This window comes from Trachypithecus francoisi, unplaced genomic scaffold (assembly GCF_009764315.1).
Source record: "Trachypithecus francoisi isolate TF-2019V2 unplaced genomic scaffold, Tfra_2.0 Lachesis_group2, whole genome shotgun sequence".
Classification (NCBI taxonomy): domain Eukaryota; kingdom Metazoa; phylum Chordata; class Mammalia; order Primates; family Cercopithecidae; genus Trachypithecus; species Trachypithecus francoisi.
In genome coordinates this window covers 139758096-139776861 of record NW_022681465.1, presented here as the reverse complement: position 1 = coordinate 139776861, position 18766 = coordinate 139758096, and the positions used below count along the sequence as shown (strand labels likewise).

The following is an 18766-nucleotide window of genomic DNA, read 5'->3' as shown; positions in this document are numbered from 1 at the left end:
CCACCGTTCCAGATAATATCTCCCAGTTTGCTCCCTCAGATCATTCTCATCCTCCTCTAAGACATAATCTGGGGACATATTCATTCCAAAAGCTAACCATTTTAAAAATACCCCCTTGTTCCTACACCATACTGCTAAGTATATATATGAATTTTAGCTTTTTCCCTTCCATATCTTTCTAACCCACATATTAAGATCTCAATTTTTCTTAAGAGATTCTCCCTTTTCATTCCGCTTTAATAGTATGTGTAGTCCTGGGTCCTGGGTGTGCCCGCTGTGCCTTATAGATGAGTAGACCCAGCATTCTTCTCTGAATCTCACGAATCCTGTGGTTCCTATGCCATGTTCTCTAGAGCTGGGCTGTCCAATGTGGTAGACACAAGTCACGTGTGGCTTTTAAAATTTAAATTAATTAAAATAAGAAAAAATAAAAAACTCAACTCCTCAATTGTACTAGCCGCATTTCAAATGCTCAATAGCCAGCCATGCATGGCTCGTGGCTCCCACCCTGGACAGCACAGAGACAGAACACTTCACCACTGCAGAAAGTTCTGCTGGAAAGCGCAGCTCTAGAGTGAGCTCCAGCTACTCCAGGCCTCTGGGATGTCTCTCTTCTTAGAATGTGGATTCCTATTCTGTGCTGGTGCTTGCACCCATCACCTACTAGATGAGTGAACCTAGGCACAGTCTTCAAATTATCCAAGCCTCAATTTCACAGTTACAGATTCAGAGTAATGAATGTCATAGTACAGATGATGATGGTACATCACTAAATGGTACTGAGTGTGTTCCAGTGCTAGGTATTTGCCGTACTTTAACTCATTCAGCCTTCTCAAGAACTCCATGGGCTAAGTACCATTATCATCTCCCTTTGTACTGAAATCAGCAAGGTTAAATGATCACCCAGGGCCACACAGCTGATAAACAGAGAGCTGGGATTTGAAACCAGGTCTGTCTGATCCCAGAGCCCACTTTCTTAGCTTTTAATTCTGTCAAGTACTGCATACTCTACCCAAAGACCAAGTGAGATAACGCATGCAAATGCTTACTTGAAAACTTATAGATTATCATACAGATGTAAGACAGAATAATTTTTGTCATCAATAATAAAAAGAATACTAATAAATAATGGGACCTCATGTCCCAGCTCTCTTTCATCCGTGTTTTAGATAAGTATTTTCTTTTTAGTCATTTCTAATTCCAGACTAGGACAGGTCTGGCTTTTACAGTCAACCCCCCTAAGATGGCCTCTCTGCCAGCTGACCTTCAGACTGCCATTTACTGAGCCATTATTTGTTCTAATAAGGTGTTACTCTGCATTTTTCCTCCCTGTGCTTTCACCTGTCAAATTTTCTGTTTTCCCTGAAGTCCTGGGAAGTAGGTAGGAGTAGCTATTATTATCTCCATTTTACAGGGACAGGCAAATTGAGGCCCAGGAGAGATTATGTGGCATTCTCAAGTCACAGGACCCATCAATGGCTCCAACCACTGACTCCACTCCTGGCCACATCCAGTTCTTTGTTTTGTTACATGATAATTCAACAATGGCTGCCTACTAACTAACAAATGACTCACATGTTCATCCAAGTTTCTTGAAAGTAAACTAAGCCTCTCTACCCTCAGTGAACTCCAGTTGTCTTAAACCAACAAAGCTGGTGTTCAAGCCCTGTCCATACCAGAGTAGGAGTCTTGAACGGGAAAATCCTTTTTTGGTCCAATGTCAGATTACTTATCCCAATGATGTAGCCCTGTCCTGGTCCTGCTTCTTCTCAAAAACCATCAATGACACCCTACTACCAAGGAGAGAAATTATTTCAGTGGCTAAGACTTGACTCGCAGGTACCTCGAATGTCACCATTCTTTCATTTACAGTTTTTATTCTGGTTCAAAGCACATTCCTTCTTAATTTATTTCTCTCACCTCCTTAAGGTTTTTCATAAACAGAATATGTTTAGGATTCTTTCTTGAGAGTCACAAGAGCCAGTCTTAGCACTGAACGCGTGGGGCTGACGGTAGGACAATTAGAGTGGTTTGGAATCACCGATCCATTACAGCCCTGCCCTCTATATGCACACACATTATTTACAGATGAGGAAAAAGGTCCACAGGGCTTAGGTGACTTACTTGACCAAGAACAGACAGAGAATGAGTGACTTTAGGTCTCAGCCTCCCAGAACCCAGGTCAGGGATCAGTTTATTACACTGACTCTCAAACAAGCATTGGCAGGTGTATAACCCTGATCCAGAGCCAGAGGAAATCCCTTCGTTGCCTTTGCGGGGCTCGTTTAGGGTCTGATAGAGACCATAGGTATGCACAGGCCAAAGAACTATGCCTGTATGAGTTGGAAGGGACTTCAGAATGCTTCTTATCTCCCCCAAGGATAAATATCCTCCTACAGTAGAATATGCTCCTCAGGTGGCCACCCAGATTCTGCTTGGATTCCCCCAGTGAGCAGGAGCTCTCCACGTTCAAACTTTTATCAATGAGTTGGATAAAGACATGGATGTTACCACCATCAGGTTTCTGAATGTTGGAATCAAGATCCTGAGAAGCTGGAGTAGAGCACTGAAACACAGGGTGAAATGAATCACAACTTCTTTAAAGCCCTACAACGCTAAGTTGCAGAAAATCAGCCTGCACAAGCGTAGATCAGGGATGATGGAATAATTTGTCTGAAAGTGTTTTTTGTTTTGTTTTGTTTGAGATGGAGTCCTGCTCTGTCGCCAGGCTGGAGTGCAGTGGCGCCATCTTGGCTCACTGCAACCTCCAACTCCCTGGTTCAAGCGATTCTACTGCCTCAGCCCCCTGAGAAGCTGGGATTATAGGCACGTGCCACCATGCCTGGCTAATTTTTGTCTTTTTAATAGAGACAGAGTTTTACCATGTTGGCCAGGATGGTCTTGATCTCCCGACTTTGTGGCCTCCCAAAATCCTGAGATCACAGGCATGAGCCACTGCACCTGGCCTGAAAGTTTTTATTATCCACAAACTCAACTGTTAATAGTATAAGCCAGGTGCTAAAAAGCAGTATTACTGGGTAATATTTGTTGAAAACTGTATCACGTATTGTGCTCAGCACTTACGTACATTAACTCACTTTCATTCTCGAAATGATCTCAGGAAGCAGGGAAACTGAGGATCAGAAAAGGCAAGTCATTTGCCCAAGGTCACACAGCCAGAGTCTGTGTGTTGTTAGCCACCTTCTCCTGCCTTCCACATCTTTGAAATGGGGATGGGAGTTACATGGAGGCAAAGTTGGTTCATACATATATCCTAAAAGGGTCCATTCATTGCCAGGTAGACACAGAACTAATGTACCCACACAATAATTCAAAAAATTGACTACTAAGTATGCATGTGTGCCCTCTTGTAAATGTGCATATTCACTCAGATGCAGGTCTCTTTCTGGGCCTGAGGAGCCAAGGAGCATGAGGCCCCACCCCAGACAAGTGCCTGCTCGCAGCTTCCCAGAACAGTCTGTGGCTAGGCCAGCAAGCTTAGACTCGACCAGAGACCAGTGGCTTCCTGCTGTGTTGGGGCACAGGCTGGACTTTCTCCAGAGGCTTCAGCGGACCCCGCCCTCAACCCAGCCCAGGCTTTGATTCTGCCGTGGCATTAAAATCTAATAACGAATATGTCCTGAGTTTTGTCTACATACCAGGCACTGTGCTGAGTACATTAATGTGCATGATCTTATGTAGTCTCCATAAAACCCTATGAATATGAATGCAGTACTCTTAATAGCCCTCTCTCATAGAAGAAAAAGCTGAGATTCAGGGACACTGAGTAACTTACTAAGGTTAAACAGGTAGCAGGTGGTAGAGTTGTGACTTGAACTCAAACAGTCAGATTCATAAGTGACCATAGCTCTTTCCGGAAGCACAGTCGGGAGGAAAGAACGTGGCTCTAATTCTCACCCTGTAACTTTGGGCAAGTCTCTTTCTTTCTTTGGGACTTTACTTTCCAGCTTCCAAAAGGAAGGAATGATCATGAAAGGGTCTTTCAGCGTTCATTCTGTCATGGCATTTCCTGAGTCCAGATTCTTCCATTTTTCAACTAGTATTGATTGAGCCTGGTTCTATACCAGGCACTGTTCTAGGCACTAGGGAATTCATCTGTGAATAAGATACACAGAACTGCTCTCTTCATGGAGTCCAGTGTCAAGTGGGAAGACAGTCATTAAACAAGTAAACAAGAAAATATTGGGTAGTGATAGGTGTCATGAAGAAAATAGGGCAAAGTGATAAAGAGGGAGTTGGCAGGAAGGCTACTCCAAACAGGGGCTCAGGAGGTGATATTTAAGTGAAAACTGGATGACAAGAAGGAACTATTCATGTGAGAATCTTAAGGGAGGCAGTAAGTGCAAAGGCGCCGAGGCAGGTCCCAGTTTTGTGTGGCTGTAGCTTGTGAACTGGAGAAGTAACATGGGCCAAGGAGTTTATGTTTTAATCTAAGTGTTATGGGAAGCCACTGGAAAATTTTAAGCAGGTAAGTCAGATGAATTGATGTATGTTTACACAAGATTTTAAAATAGTGGTCCCTGGGTGTCGTGAACTAGGAAAGTAGTACAAGGAGCCCAACATGCCTCTGTGCCCTACAAGCCTGTTCACTCAACTGGACCTGGGGCCAGGAAACAGCTGTGCAGACACTATTCCTTCCCTCAGCAAACTACTCCCCAGGTGTGCAGGTCCTACAGCCTGGGCAGGCCATGGGCACCAAGCTGCCATCCCAGGGTGCATTCTCTCTGCATTTTATCCTCCTCCGGGAGACCCCTCCCCTTCCCCTTCCCTCCAGCTCATCTTAACGGCGCCTGCACTGCAAGGCGCCTGTGCAGCCACCCAGCAGAGTATCTTGCTGGGACCTGCCCAACACGGGTACTGACCTGGGGAACAGGAAGCTCTCCATACAGCAGGGCAGGCAGGGCTGGGAGGCTGCGTGCACCCTGGGCTCGCAGAGCTGTGGAGCCAGTGGACCTGGGACTGGGGTGAGGACTCATTTTCCCTTGGGGCTTCAACTTTAAAAGCAATGCCATCCTGCAGGGGTTGGAGGCTGAATGACTCAGGGGTCCCTTCTGCTTGTGGGGGCTGGGTCAGGGGTAGGGTGAGTGTGGCTTTTGCCTGGGGCTGGCGCCACTATGGGCTGCAGCCCTAAGCATGGAGGGACAGTAGGGGGCAGGCAGGGCGGGGAATGTACAACAGCTCTTTCTGCCACTAGCTTTCAGACCTCGAGTGAAGAATCTGCCTCCTTCCTGCCCTCTCTTTTCTGAGGTGCCTGGGCTTAAGGCACCACCAACAAAATCTCAAGAGTCGGAAGGCAGGTGGTAGGGAAACTGGAAGGGTGGGACATATTGAAATTATTTTCTGTCACAGGCCTTCAGACCCCGAGTTAGGCAGACTTTTCTATTCCTGCCTCTTATGTCGGGATGCTGTCAGCAGAATCCTGGGGAACCCTGTGCCCAGTTCACACAGGACTCTGGGAAGGCTCGGCTCCAAGCCTCTCCTTCCCCCTTTGCCTTGGAAGTTTAACTCTTCCTTGGCTTTGAAGAGCAAGGCAACTGGAAAATCAAGTCTGGCCAGTTTTATCCAAGAATGCTTCAGCACATCTGGCTGGCAGCCACGAAGCTCCTAGGAATCAAAGCTCCCGGGCAAGCCAGGCATCAGCCTGGTGCACCAGCCCTACACGTGGCCCTGCCAAACTCTGCCCCGCTCCTACCTGCCCCTTGCTGCATCCTTGGCCCTGGTGAGTATCACATTTTCACCCAGGCTAGAGTTCAGGGATGGGCTCTGTGGGAAACAAGGGTCTAAGAGAGGCAAAGCATTTATTCATGATTAGTTCAACAAGAACTAACTCCCAGGGACTAGTTCTTACCTGGTCACACACTGTGTGACCTGGAGCTGGACTGATCTCGACTTCGGGGCTCTATTTCCCCATCTATGCTCATCTATGATGAAAAGCAAGGATAGAACCCCATCATCTCTAATGTTCATTTCAACTCAGACATTCCAGGAGCCTGGGAGTTTTCATGTTCCAGGTTACAAGATGAGTCAGAGTCATGCCCTGTCTATAAGGGACATGTGGTGAAACAGGTATAAATAGGACTGGGGCAGGGAGGCAACCCTGGTCTATGCAAGGAGTTCCCACTAGCTATAAGGCCCTGGGCAGCTCCCTTCCTTTTATGAACCTTAGTTTCCTATTATCAATAATGGCTGATATTAAGTTAGAACTGATGATAAACCAGTCACTCTGATAAGTCATTTACCTTTATTATTTCACTAAATTTTCACAACAATCCTATGAGACTGATAATTTTTTTATCCTTATTGTACAGAAGGTGAAATGAAGGCTCATCGAGGTTAAATAACTTGCTCTAAAAGTCACCTACCTAGCAAATGACTGAGGCAGGGCTGAGAACCAGGAAGCCAGACACCAGGCCTGGGATCTTGGTCACTTTGCTTTCCTGCAGCCTCTGCACATGCGGAAACAGCTCAGTTTGGCTAGAGCTCAGCCCTAATGGAAAGGCCTTGTAGGAAGGAGAGAGAGAAGAGTAGTTTAGAACCAGATTGCTAAACTTGGTTCCTGGCTAAGAGTTGGGACTATCTCACCATCACCCAAGGAGTCACAGAAAGTTTTTGGGAAAAAGAGTAAGAGTTCAGGACTGTGTTCTAGCTGCTGAGTGCCTTTGAGAGAGCATTTTGAACTAGTCTGCTATTCTTCAGCCACGGGGTTTCTCAACCATGCACTACTGACATTGGGGCTGGATAATTCTGTTGCAGGGCTGATATGGTTTGGCTGTGTTCCCACCCAAATCTCATCTTGAATTGTAGTTCCCATAATCCCCCAGTATTACGGGAGGGATCCAGTGGGAGGTAATTGAATCATGGGGGTGTGTTTTTCCCATGCTGTTCTTGAGATAGTGAATAAGTCTCATGAGAGCTGATGGTTTTATAAAGGGGAGTTCCCCTGCCCACGCTCTCTTGCCTGCTGCCATGTAAGATATGCCTTTGATTTTCCTTTGCCTTCTGCCATGATTGTGGGGTCTCCCCAGTCATGTGGAACTGAGTCCATTAAACCTCATTCCTTTATAAATTACCCAGTCTCTGGTATGTCTTTATTCTCAACGTGAGAACTGACTAATGCAAAGGTACTGTCCTATGCATTGTGGGATGTTTAGCAGTATCCCCGGCCTCTACCTGCCAGATGCCATTAGCACCACTGGCCCCAAGATGGGACAGCCAAAAGTATCTTCAGACATTGCCAAGTGTCCCTTGAGGGTCAAAATCACCTCCAGTTAAGAACCATAGCAGTAGAAACCATTTTTTTTTTTCCTAACTTGCACCCTGTCTTTTATTTTCTGCCCAGGGTTTCGGGAGTTTTCCACAATGACTATTGCCCTGCTGGGTTTTGCCATATTCTTGCTCCATTGTGCGACCTGTGAGAAGCCTCTAGAAGGGATTCTCTCCTCCTCTGCTTGGCACTTCACACACTCCCATTACAATGCCACCATCTATGAAAACTCTTCTCCCAAGACCTATGTGGAGAGCTTTGAGAAAATGGGCATCTACCTCGCGGAGCCACAGTGGGCAGTGAGGTACCGGATCATCTCTGGAGATGTGGCCAATGCATTTAAAACTGAGGAGTATGTGGTGGGCAACTTCTGCTTCCTAAGAATAAGGACAAAGAGCAGCAACACAGCTCTTCTGAACAGAGAGGTGCGAGACAGCTACACCCTCATCATCCAAGCCACAGAGAAGACCTTGGAATTGGAAGCTTTGACCCGTGTGGTGGTCCACATCCTGGACCAGAATGACCTGAAGCCTCTCTTCTCTCCACCTTCATACAGAGTCACCATCTCTGAGGACATGCCCCTGAAGAGCCCCATCTGCAAGGTGACTGCCACAGATGCTGATCTAGGCCAGAATGCTGAGTTCTATTATGCCTTTCACACAAGGTCAGAGATGTTTGCCATCCATCCCACCAGCGGTGTGGTCACTGTGGCTGGGAAGCTTAACGTCACCTGGCGAGGGAAGCATGAGCTCCAGGTGCTAGCTGTGGACCGCATGCGCAAAATCTCTGAGGGCGATGGATTTGGCAGCCTGGCTGCACTTGTGGTTCATGTGGAGCCTGCCCTCAGGAAGCCCCCAGCCATTGCTTCGGTGGTGGTGACTCCACCAGACAGCAATGATGGTACCACCTATGCCACTGTACTGGTCGACGTAAATAGCTCAGGAGCTGAAGTGGAGTCAGTGGAAGTTGTTGGTGGTGACCCTGGAAAGCACTTCAAAGCCATCAAGTCTTATGCCCGGAGCAATGAGTTCAGTTTGGTGTCTGTCAAAGACATTAACTGGATGGAGTACCTTCATGGGTTCAACCTCAGCCTCCAGGCCAGGAGTGGGAGTGGTCCTTATTTTTATTCCCAGATCAGGGGCTTTCACCTACCACCTTCCAAATTGGCTTCCCTCAAATTCGAGAAGGCTGTTTACAGAGTGCAACTTAGTGAGTTTTCCCCTCCTGGCAGTCGGGTAGTGATGGTGAGAGTCACCCCAGCCTTCCCCAACCTGCAGTATGTTCTAAAGCCATCTTCAGAGAATGTAGGATTTAAACTTAATGCTCGAACTGGGTTGATCACCACCACAAAGCTCATGGACTTCCACGACAGAGCTCACTATCAGCTACACATCAGAACCTCACCGGGCCAGGTGTCCACCATGGTTGTCATTGACATTGTGGACTGCAACAACCATGCCCCCCTCTTCAACAGGTCTTCCTATGATGGCACCTTGGATGAGAACATCCCTCCAGGCACCAGTGTTTTGGCTGTGACTGCCACTGACCGGGATCATGGGGAGAATGGATATGTCACCTATTCCATTGCTGGACCAAAAGCTTTGCCATTTTCTATTGACCCTTACCTGGGTATCATCTCCACCTCCAAACCCACAGACTATGAACTCATGAAGAGAATTTATACCTTCCGGGTAAGAGCATCAGACTGGGGATCCCCCTTTCGCCGGGAGAAGGAAGTGTCCATTTTTCTTCAGCTCAGGAACTTGAATGACAACCAGCCCATGTTTGAAGAAGTCAACTGCACAGGGTCTATCCACCAAGACTGGCCAGTAGGGAAATCAATAGTGACTATGTCAGCCATAGATGTGGATGAGCTTCAGAACCTAAAATACGAGATTGTATCAGGCAATGAATTAGAGTATTTTGATCTAAATCATTTCTCCGGAGTGATATCCCTCAAACGCTCTTTTATCAATCTTACTGCTGGTCAACCCACCAGTTATTCCCTGAAAATTACAGCCTCAGATGGCAAAAACTATGCCTCACCCACAACTTTGAATATTACTGTGGTGAAGGACCCTCATTTTGAAGTTCCTGTAACATGTGATAAAACAGGAGTATTGACACAGTTCACAAAGACTATCCTCCACTCTATTGGGCTTCAGAACCAGGAGTCCAGTGATGAGGAATTCACTTCTTTAAGCACATATCAGATAAATCATTACACCCCCCAGTTTGAGGACCACTTCCCCCAATCCATTGATGTCCTTGAGAGTGTCCCTATCAACACCCCTTTGGCCCGCCTAGCAGCCACTGACCCTGATGCTGGTTTTAATGGCAAACTGGTCTATGTGATTGCAGATGGCAATGAGGAGGGCTGCTTTGACATAGAGCTGGAGACAGGGCTGCTCACTGTAGCTGCTCCCTTGGACTATGAAGCCACCAATTTCTACATCCTCAATGTAACAGTATATGACCTGGGCACTCCCCAGAAGTCCTCCTGGAAGCTGCTGACAGTGAATGTGAAAGACTGGAATGACAACGCACCCAGGTTTCCTCCTGATGGGTACCAGTTAACCATCTCGGAGGACACAGAAGTTGGAACCACAATTGCAGAGCTGACAACCAAAGATGCTGACTCAGAAGACAATGGCAGGGTTCGCTACACCCTGCTAAGCCCCACAGAGAAGTTCTCCCTCCACCCTCTCACTGGGGAACTGGTTGTTACAGGACACCTGGACCGCGAATCAGAGCCTCGGTACATACTCAAGGTGGAGGCCAGGGATCAGCCCAGCAAGGGCCACCAGCTCTTCTCTGTCACTGACCTGATAATCACATTGGAGGATGTCAACGACAACTCCCCCCAGTGCATCACAGAACGCAACAGGCTGAAGGTCCCAGAGGACCTGCCCCCTGGGACTGTCTTGACATTTCTGGATGCCTCTGATCCTGACCTGGGCCCCGCAGGTGAGGTGCGATACGTTCTGATGGATGGCGCCCATGGGACCTTCCGGGTAGACCTGATGACAGGGGCGCTCATTCTGGAGAGAGAGCTGGACTTTGAGAGGCGAGCTGGGTACAATCTGAGCCTGTGGGCCAGTGACAGTGGGAGGCCCCTGGCCCGCAGGACCCTCTGCCATGTGGAGGTGATTGTCCTGGATGTGAATGAGAATCTCCACCCTCCCCACTTTGCCTCCTTCGTGCACCAGGGCCAGGTGCAGGAGAACAGCCCCTCGGGAACTCAGGTGATGGTAGTGGCTGCCCAGGACGATGACAGTGGCTTGGATGGAGAGCTTCAGTACTTCTTGCGCGCTGGCACTGGACTCGCAGCCTTCAGCATCAACCAGGACACAGGTACTGGGGGTGGGGTAGGATAGGGTGCCAGGGCCTGGGGTAGATGGGCTGAAGGAAAAAATAAATAGCGATTCTTTTTCCTGTGTGTTTTATTTTTAATTTGTTTTTACTGGAAATATATATCTATATATGTGCATATAGACATACACATATATGCACATATATTACATATTCTGTTTATAAAACTAATACATCAGATTATAAATTTTTTATATAAAATTTTAAAATGAATGCTCCCCCATGTTCCATCATCCCAGATATAATCTTTATTAACAATTTGTTCTATAATCTTCTAAAGTTTCTTTCTTTGTGTCTTATATATCATATATTGTTCATTTTATTATTATGAAAATATAGTATAATAGATACTATTCTAAAATTTACTTTTTTCATGTCATATAACATCAACACATTTTATTTGTTAGTTCATTTGTTTTAATTGGCCACATATTATTCTACCATATAGGCATAATATTCTTATTTATATACTTTTACTTATATGTCTGAGTCTCTACAGAAAAAAATTCTTTTCTTTTTTTGAGACGGAGTCTTGCTCTGTCACCTAGGCTGGAGTGAAGTGGTATAATCTCAGCTCATTGCAATCTCTGTCCCCCGAGTTCAAGCGATTCTCCTGCCTTAGGCTCCTGAAAGTAGCTGAAATTACAGGTACCCACCATCATGCCTGGCTACCTTTTGTATTTTTAGTAGCGATGGGGTTTTGCCATGTTGGCCAGGCTGGTCTCGACCTCCTGACCTCAGGTGATCCACCCATCTTGGCCTCCCAAAGTGCTAGAATTACAAGCATGAGCCACCATGCCTGGCCGAAAAATTCTTAAAAATGAAGTTTCCAGGTCAGAGGATAATGTGCATTTTCTGTGTTAACAAGTATTTCCAAATTGCTCTCCAAAAATGTGACACAACCACATTCTTTTTTTTAAGTTTCAAGGAAAATATGTGTAAGTCAGCACTTTTTGAGTGCCCAGTACTGGTAAGGCCCTAAGATAGGTACCTGCAGGAGATCCAAGGTGAATAAAGGCAGATGACTGCCCTCAAGGAGTTTGCAATTTGGTAGGTGATTTATTTCCACCAAAACCAAGTTGTAATAACTTGTTCTCAATGTTGGCTTTCAGCAACCTTTGTCTCTTAACTCCAGCCACTGAAAGAAAACAGCTTAATCTAATTAAGCTGTGTAATTAGAAAGAGCATTAGATTAAGAGTCAATCCCAGACCCAGTTCTTCCACATACTTGCTACATGATCTTGGTCGAATCGTGCTCCCTCTGTAAGCCTCAGTTTCCCCAGTGGTCATCTCTGTCATGCTATGGCTGTAAGCATGGGCCATGCCCTCTCACACAGACCCTGCCAGTACAGCATGATTCATGAGAGCTTGGGGTGTAATCTTCTTTTCCTCATTCTTGGACCCTCAACTTCTAGAACAGTGCTAGCTCATAGTAAGCAATTTATGGAGGGAATGAACTAAAAAATGAAGCTCAGCCCCTTAAAATCATGAAAATGATGGAGAAGGGAATGGCAATTTGTTCATCAAATCCCTAACCCTGAAATTGATTATCTACCAGGACATAAAGTGTGAAGAATTTAAGGACAACTATAAGAAAACCTCACTTACAGAATGGGAAATAGATCAATGGAACTTGGGTTTAAGTAGTCAAGAGAAAGTAGATAAACTACCACTGTCTTCTGAAAACCCTAAATATGCTCACATGCTAAAGGCATGGGCCCATTTTAGCAGAGGAATGTTCTGAGAGGTTCTAGAATAAGGATATTAATTCCCCTGTGTTCAACTCAGCATCTCCCACATTATATTGGTAGAAGGAGTTTCTTCTTTTCATAGGAAATCTACTTATTTTTTTTTTTTGAGACGGAGTCTCGCTCTGTGGCCCAGGCTGGAGTGCAGTAGCCGGATCTCAGCTTACTGCAAGCTGCGCCTCCCGGGTTTACGCCATTCTCCTGCCTCAGCCTTCCGAGTAGCTGGGACTACAGGCGCCCGCCACATCGCCTGGCTAGTTTTTTGTATTTTTTAGTAGAGACGGGGTTTCACCGTGTTAGCCAGGATGGTCTCGATCTCCTGACCTCGTGGTCTGCCCGTCTCGGCCTCCCAAAGTGCTGGGATTACAGGCTTGAGCCACCGTGCCCACCAGAAATCTACTTATTAATATCCTTTCCATAGTACAGTTTGGGGAATGGTGGGTAAGGGTGATTTCTAAAGCCACTTTGAGCTCTAAAGTATTTTGGGTTTGCTGACTTACTGTCCCTAGGAATGATTCAGACTCTGGCACCCCTGGACCGAGAATTTGCATCTTACTACTGGTTGACGGTATTAGCAGTGGACAGGGGTTCTGTGCCCCTCTCTTCTGTAACTGAAGTCTACATTGAGGTTACGGATGCCAATGACAACCCACCCCAGATGTCCCAAGCTGTGTTCTACCCCTCCATCCAGGAGGATGCTCCCGTGGGCACCTCTGTGCTTCAATTGGATGCCTGGGACCCAGACTCCAGTTCCAAAGGGAAGCTGACCTTCAACATCACCAGTGGAAACCACATGGGATTCTTTATTATTCACCCTGTTACAGGTAAGGATCCAAAAACTGGTTGAACATGGATCTCTAAAATGGTGGTTCTCAAATTGTGGGCCCCAATCAGCGCCATCAGCATTACTGTGAACTTGGAAATTCAAATTCTCCAGCCCCACCCTAAACCCACTGAATCAAAATTTCGAGGGTGAGGCCCAGCAGTTCGTGTTTTCGCAAGACTTGCAGGGGATTCTGATGTGTTTCAAATGTGTGCTAACATTTGACAATGCTGTTCTACAAAGTCCATCTCTGTGTGAAAATGAAAAGGATCTGTCTTCATGTTTCTTTCCTTGGGGCCCAAGGAAACTAAGCAGGTTGCCCATTGGTCAACCTGAGACTAGTTCAGACCTCCAAGTGGTCCCAACCTGACTCTCTCCTGAGTCATGAGCCACAGGTTGAATCCCTTAACCCTAGTTTCAGACTGATCTCAACCCTGCCCAGAGTGTTGGCAGTGTGAATCCACTTATGTTGTCAACCATCTCGGGAGCACCTGCCCAAAGCCTTCTGGGGCAAGGATGGTGGATGGTTGGGAGAAATCCAGACATTGGCAGCTGGCAGCAATGAGTCAGACATTGCCTATAAAGGTGTTTTGTTTGATTTGCTTAAGCTTTATACAATTATTTTTTAAGTTGTAGCCAACACATAAAATTAGAAAATTCCACAAAACGTTCCAGATTTCTGGTTGTTCTTTAAAAATGGAAGGATCGGGCCACACTGTCTTCCTAGTCCCACTGGGCCACAGTGGCCCGGAGCCAACAGCTGCTCCCTTTGTAGACTTGGCACAGATGCTCTGGTCCCTGCAGTTCCTGCCATCCCCTGTTGTATTATTCCCAGCCTGCCTCCCTCATTGACACCACCTGCCTAGCTTTCCTTGGTGCTGCAGTGTGAGAGCTAGGTCCCACGGCTGCAGACGCTTCTTAAAGCCGCATCTTCCTCTTGGGGGATGAACAACAATCCTATTGTAGAGAAGGCTGACATATTCCCCACTGAACCCAACATCTTGTTTTCCGTCTCCAACAATTTACTCTTGTTCGAGAAGGATGGAACCTGGTGAGACTGGAGGAAGGGAAGAATGTGGGCGGGCAGTCCCTTTATTCTTAAGACAAAAGGGAACCAGGAGGAGGATGAGGCTGGGAGTCCTGGAGCAGACAGGAGGGTGAGTGAGATTTAAGTCCCTATTTGCCTGGTAACATTTGTTGCCAACCTTTCCTGTTAACCTTTGACCTCAGGGTATGGAGTAGTTCTAGGAGGAGGATGCTTTTCTCCTGGAAAACAGGCTGAAGCTGGCTCTCTACCTGGGCCCACCCTCTCCCTCCCTGTCCCTCCCTGTCCCTCCCTCTTCAGGAGTGGGAAGAGATCTCTCACCTAAGGCATTAACTTCTCAGCTTCTTCCAAATCCTTGTTCTATTTACTATCAACAGTTCCCTGACAGCGGGTCTGGCAAATGCCCTAGAGGGCAGAGATGTTCTTAGCCTTCCTGCAGTTGAAAGGAAGAAATCTTTATACGCATGAACATTTTCAAAAGTAGAACAAATCACCAATGAGCCCCCAGCCCACCTTTCTCATCACCAGCATTACTTTGTCCCACTTCCCTACTTGGATGCCTTGCATGGCTTCCCTGTGCCCTTAAGATAAAGTCAGTAAGCCAGACACGGTGGCTCACACCTGTGATCCCAGCACTTGGGGAGGCCATGAGCCCAGGCGTTCTAGAGCTCCCTGGGCAACATGGCGAAATCCCATCTCTACAAAACATACAAAAATTAGCCTGGCATGATGGTGTGCACCTGAAGTCCCAGCTACTCAGGAGGCTGAGGGAGCAAGACGGCTTGTGCCTGGGAGGTTGAGGCTGCAGTGAGCCATGATCACATCACTGGTCTCCAGCCTGGGCGACAGAACAAAAGCCTCTCTCAGAAAAAAAAAAAAAAAAAAGAAAGAAAGAAAGTCAGATTCTGCTGTGTCCTACAAAGTCATGCCTGGTCTGTCCTTGCTGACCTCTCTGGCCTCATCTTGCCCCTCTCCTGCTGCCCCTCCCCATGTTCCAGTCACATGGCCTGCCTCCGTCGGGGCCCCTCCACACAGAATTTTGCATGTGCCATTCTCTCTAGCAGGCGACTCTTCTCTCCTTTTGTCCGGTTAACTCCCGCTCTTCTTTCAGATTCCAGCCCAGCTGTTCTTACCTTAGAGAAGTCTGTCCTGATACCCTAACACACTTTCCAGCACCACCTACTCCTTTTGTGATGTTATATTCACTTGTGTGATTATTCCATGAATAGTCTGTGTCCTTCACTAGACTTCAGAGTTCCCCGAGAAAAGGGTCCCTAACTGTTGGTGCCCACCACAATTTCTTCAGTACCTGTCACACATTAGGAGCTCAACACATAATTGCTAAATGGATGAATGAATCTCTGCCAGCATCCACAGTGTTTTGTTAAACTTAGGATTCATGCACACACTCAGCAAAGGTTTAAAGGTGTCTGCCCTCACGAGGCTTCTAAATAATGTGCTGTGGAGTTATATGAAGACAAATAAAACACGATTTCAAGTGTTGAGAAATTCAGTCCATCAGGAGCATGAAGATTTGGATATAAACACGATAGAACCAGTTTGAAAGGGTGTAACATCGCAAAATATGTGTAGATACAGTGCCCTGGCCACTCAGAAGAAGGAGGAAGCTGCTCTGGGTGGTAGATCTGCAAGGGCTTCACGGAACAGGGGTGGTTATGCTGAGCTGGAGGGTGGGAGGATTTTGAGAGGCAGCAGTCTGGGAGAGCAAATGGGCGAGGATGATGACACAGGTGCTATCTGAGAGGGAGGAAGACCCTGATCTTGTTGAAGACAATACAAGTAGATGGACTTTCTAAAGGTTTATCGCAATTCCACCACTTATAAATAATGAGATCTTGGGAAAGTGACTTACCTGCTCTATGCTTGAGTTTTCTCACCAGTGAAATGGAGATTATAATAGAGACCACCTGGGCTGTTGTGAGGATTAAATGAGTTAATATACAGAGCTACAGAAAGAGCTTAGCTGAATGCCTGTGCATGTGAGAGCTCCAATAGGGTTGGTTCTTTGATGCTGCAGGAGGGAAGAAGAGGAAGATAAAGATGGAAAGGTAGCTGGGGCAAGACCTAGATTTTGGTGACTCAGGATAAGAGGAGTTCAAGATCAGGAATCTATCAGACATAGAATCAACAACAGTCGGAAAACTGTTGGAGGAGGGAAGATGAAGGGTCAAATATGGGTCTGAGATAGGGTGTTGGGGAAACATTTGTTTGGGGGAGAAAAATGGTAAGAGTGAAGTCCACTGAGTGCCACCTCATCCAGGAAGGGCGAGAGGGGTTTTCTATGCACCTTAGTGAATGTGCACACAGCCCTGTGGAGGTGGTTCTGCTATATCCCCATTCTATTCAGGCACTTCTTGGGAACTCTGACACTGACTTCAGAGAGGAGGATGAGGATGAGAATAGGGGCCACTGTGCAGGATGCCACAGGGCATTGATTCCAGGGGCACAGGACCTTAGAAGGTCAGGGGAGGCAGTGGTGAGAGGCAGAAAGAGAAAAGAAAAACCATATGGGGTTGGAGGAGAGAGGGAGAGAGAGACAGAGAGGCTGAGATTCAGAGACAAAAGGGGAGACGAGAGAGAAGAGCTGGAAGAGAGGAGTAGGATGGTGAAGGAGATACACAGAGAGAAAAGAGCACAGGGAGAGGAGAGAAGGGCAGGGAGGAAAGGAAGGGATGGAGCCAGATGGAAGGCTTACCTGCCAAGACCCCCTAGTCCTTACGCTCTTCCTAGGGGAACCCAGCCCTCGGCCCTCCCCCATGAGGCACCTGAGCTTGGGGCCAAGCTGGGACAGTATCCACACCCTCCCGCTACAGGAGTGTGTCCTTCCTTCCATTTGTTCTTCTTTGACTGGAAGGGTGCCTGAGTGTGGAGCTTCTCAGGAGCCTTCTCCAGTTCCTCACATGCCAACCTTCAGTTAGGGAAGAAAAAGCTGGAATGACTTGTGTTCAACTACACAAGGCGAAAACATGCCCCTGACAGAGCCCACATCCTCGCACCACACTCCCATTGCCATGACTGGAGGCTCTGGGCCAGCACTGAATCCCTGTTCCCCTTGCTGAGCTCCCAGCTCTGTCACTGAGCCCCCCAGGGAACCTCTGGGCTCTTCACTGAGCTTCTTTTTCTACACTTAATTCTATGATCTCAATCACTTCATCACCTAAACAAGATCAGGAAACTTACCGAAAGTGTTCAGATGTTCCATTAACCTTGACCAGTAACTCTGCTTTCATTTACAAGAGACCATCCATACCAGCCATGGCCTCTCAGGCCATGGCTTTGGATGACCTCTGGGCCCCTGAAAACCTCCACCTCAACTTCCCGGAATCTTTCAGAGAGCTAGCACCTTCTCTGCCCAACTTCTTCAATTACGGATGAACTGAGAGAAGCCCAGAGGAGCCCCCTCTCTATTCATCTGCACCAGCCTGTCATGGGAAGAGCCAGTACTAGGACCCTAGTGAATAGTAATAATAATAAATGGGGAAAATGCTATCACTTCATGGTTTCTCTGAAACTGAAGGCAATAGTTGTTATTTCTGCTGCAGCTCCTGACAAGCTGCTTTTTCTTTTTCTTTTTTTTTTTACGGAATCTTGCTCTGTCACCCAGGTTGGAGTGCAGTGGCGCAATCTTAGCTTACTGCAACTTCTGCCTCCTGGGTTCAAGCAATTCTCCTGTTTCAGCCTCCCTAGTAGCTGGGACTACAGGCACATGCCACAACACCCGGCTAATTTTTTTGTATTTTTAGTAGAGATGAGGTTTTACCACATTGGTCAAGCTGGTCTCAAACTCCTGACCTCAAGTGATCCGCCCACCTTGGCCTCCCAAAGTGCTGGGATTACAGGTGTGAGCCACCATGCCCAGGTGACAAGCTGCCTCTTTTACTCAACAATATATTGTGTGCAGCATTTCCCCATCTACAAAATGTATTTTGAATAGTTGCTTAAGATTCCTTTTTATGTAAACTGTATACAACTGATTCCTTATATGGATTGTGTCCAATTATCTGCTTTTAAAACATGACTAAGGTGAACACCATGTGTACTCATCTTCCCAGATGTATGCATTGATTTCCTTAGAATAAATTCCTTAAAGTGTGATGAGAAGTTCGGAACTTAAGCCAGAAAGATGTTAAAGGTCGCCCAGTTCCACTCCTCCTTTTGCAGAGGAGGCTGGGGTTGAAATAAGGTTGGGAAAATTAACAGGAGCTTCCTGGAGTCAAGCAAGGCACAGAGGGGATTAATGGGTCCCCTGTAAGGAACCTGAGGCTGGAGTTGGGGGTTAGCAGGGCCATAGGAGGGGAAGGGAGAGGCTGAGGCAGGAGGTAGAGTCCTTTCTGGAGGCCTCCCAATCCCAAAGACCCTGAATGCTTTCCCAGCCTCACCATGACCCCTAACCCATTCCTGTCCCAAAATATGAATTCTCAGAATTGAATTGGTTGCCAGGACTTTTTCAGATGTAAAGATAGAAACCCAAT

The 18766-nt window shown here is 46.9% G+C and overlaps 1 protein-coding gene across 1 annotated transcript in view; it reads left to right on the top strand.

Moving 5' to 3' along the window:
• The first annotated feature begins 7339 nt into the window (after positions 1-7339).
• FAT2 (FAT atypical cadherin 2) overlaps positions 7340-18766 on the top strand; it is a 66104-nt gene continuing 54677 nt past the window's right edge. The window contains exons 1-2 of the mRNA XM_033180665.1: positions 7340-10639; positions 12915-13229. Coding sequence (XP_033036556.1) covers positions 7381-10639; positions 12915-13229 — 3574 coding nt within the window. The 5' untranslated portion in view covers positions 7340-7380. The remainder of the gene's footprint in view (positions 10640-12914; positions 13230-18766) is intronic.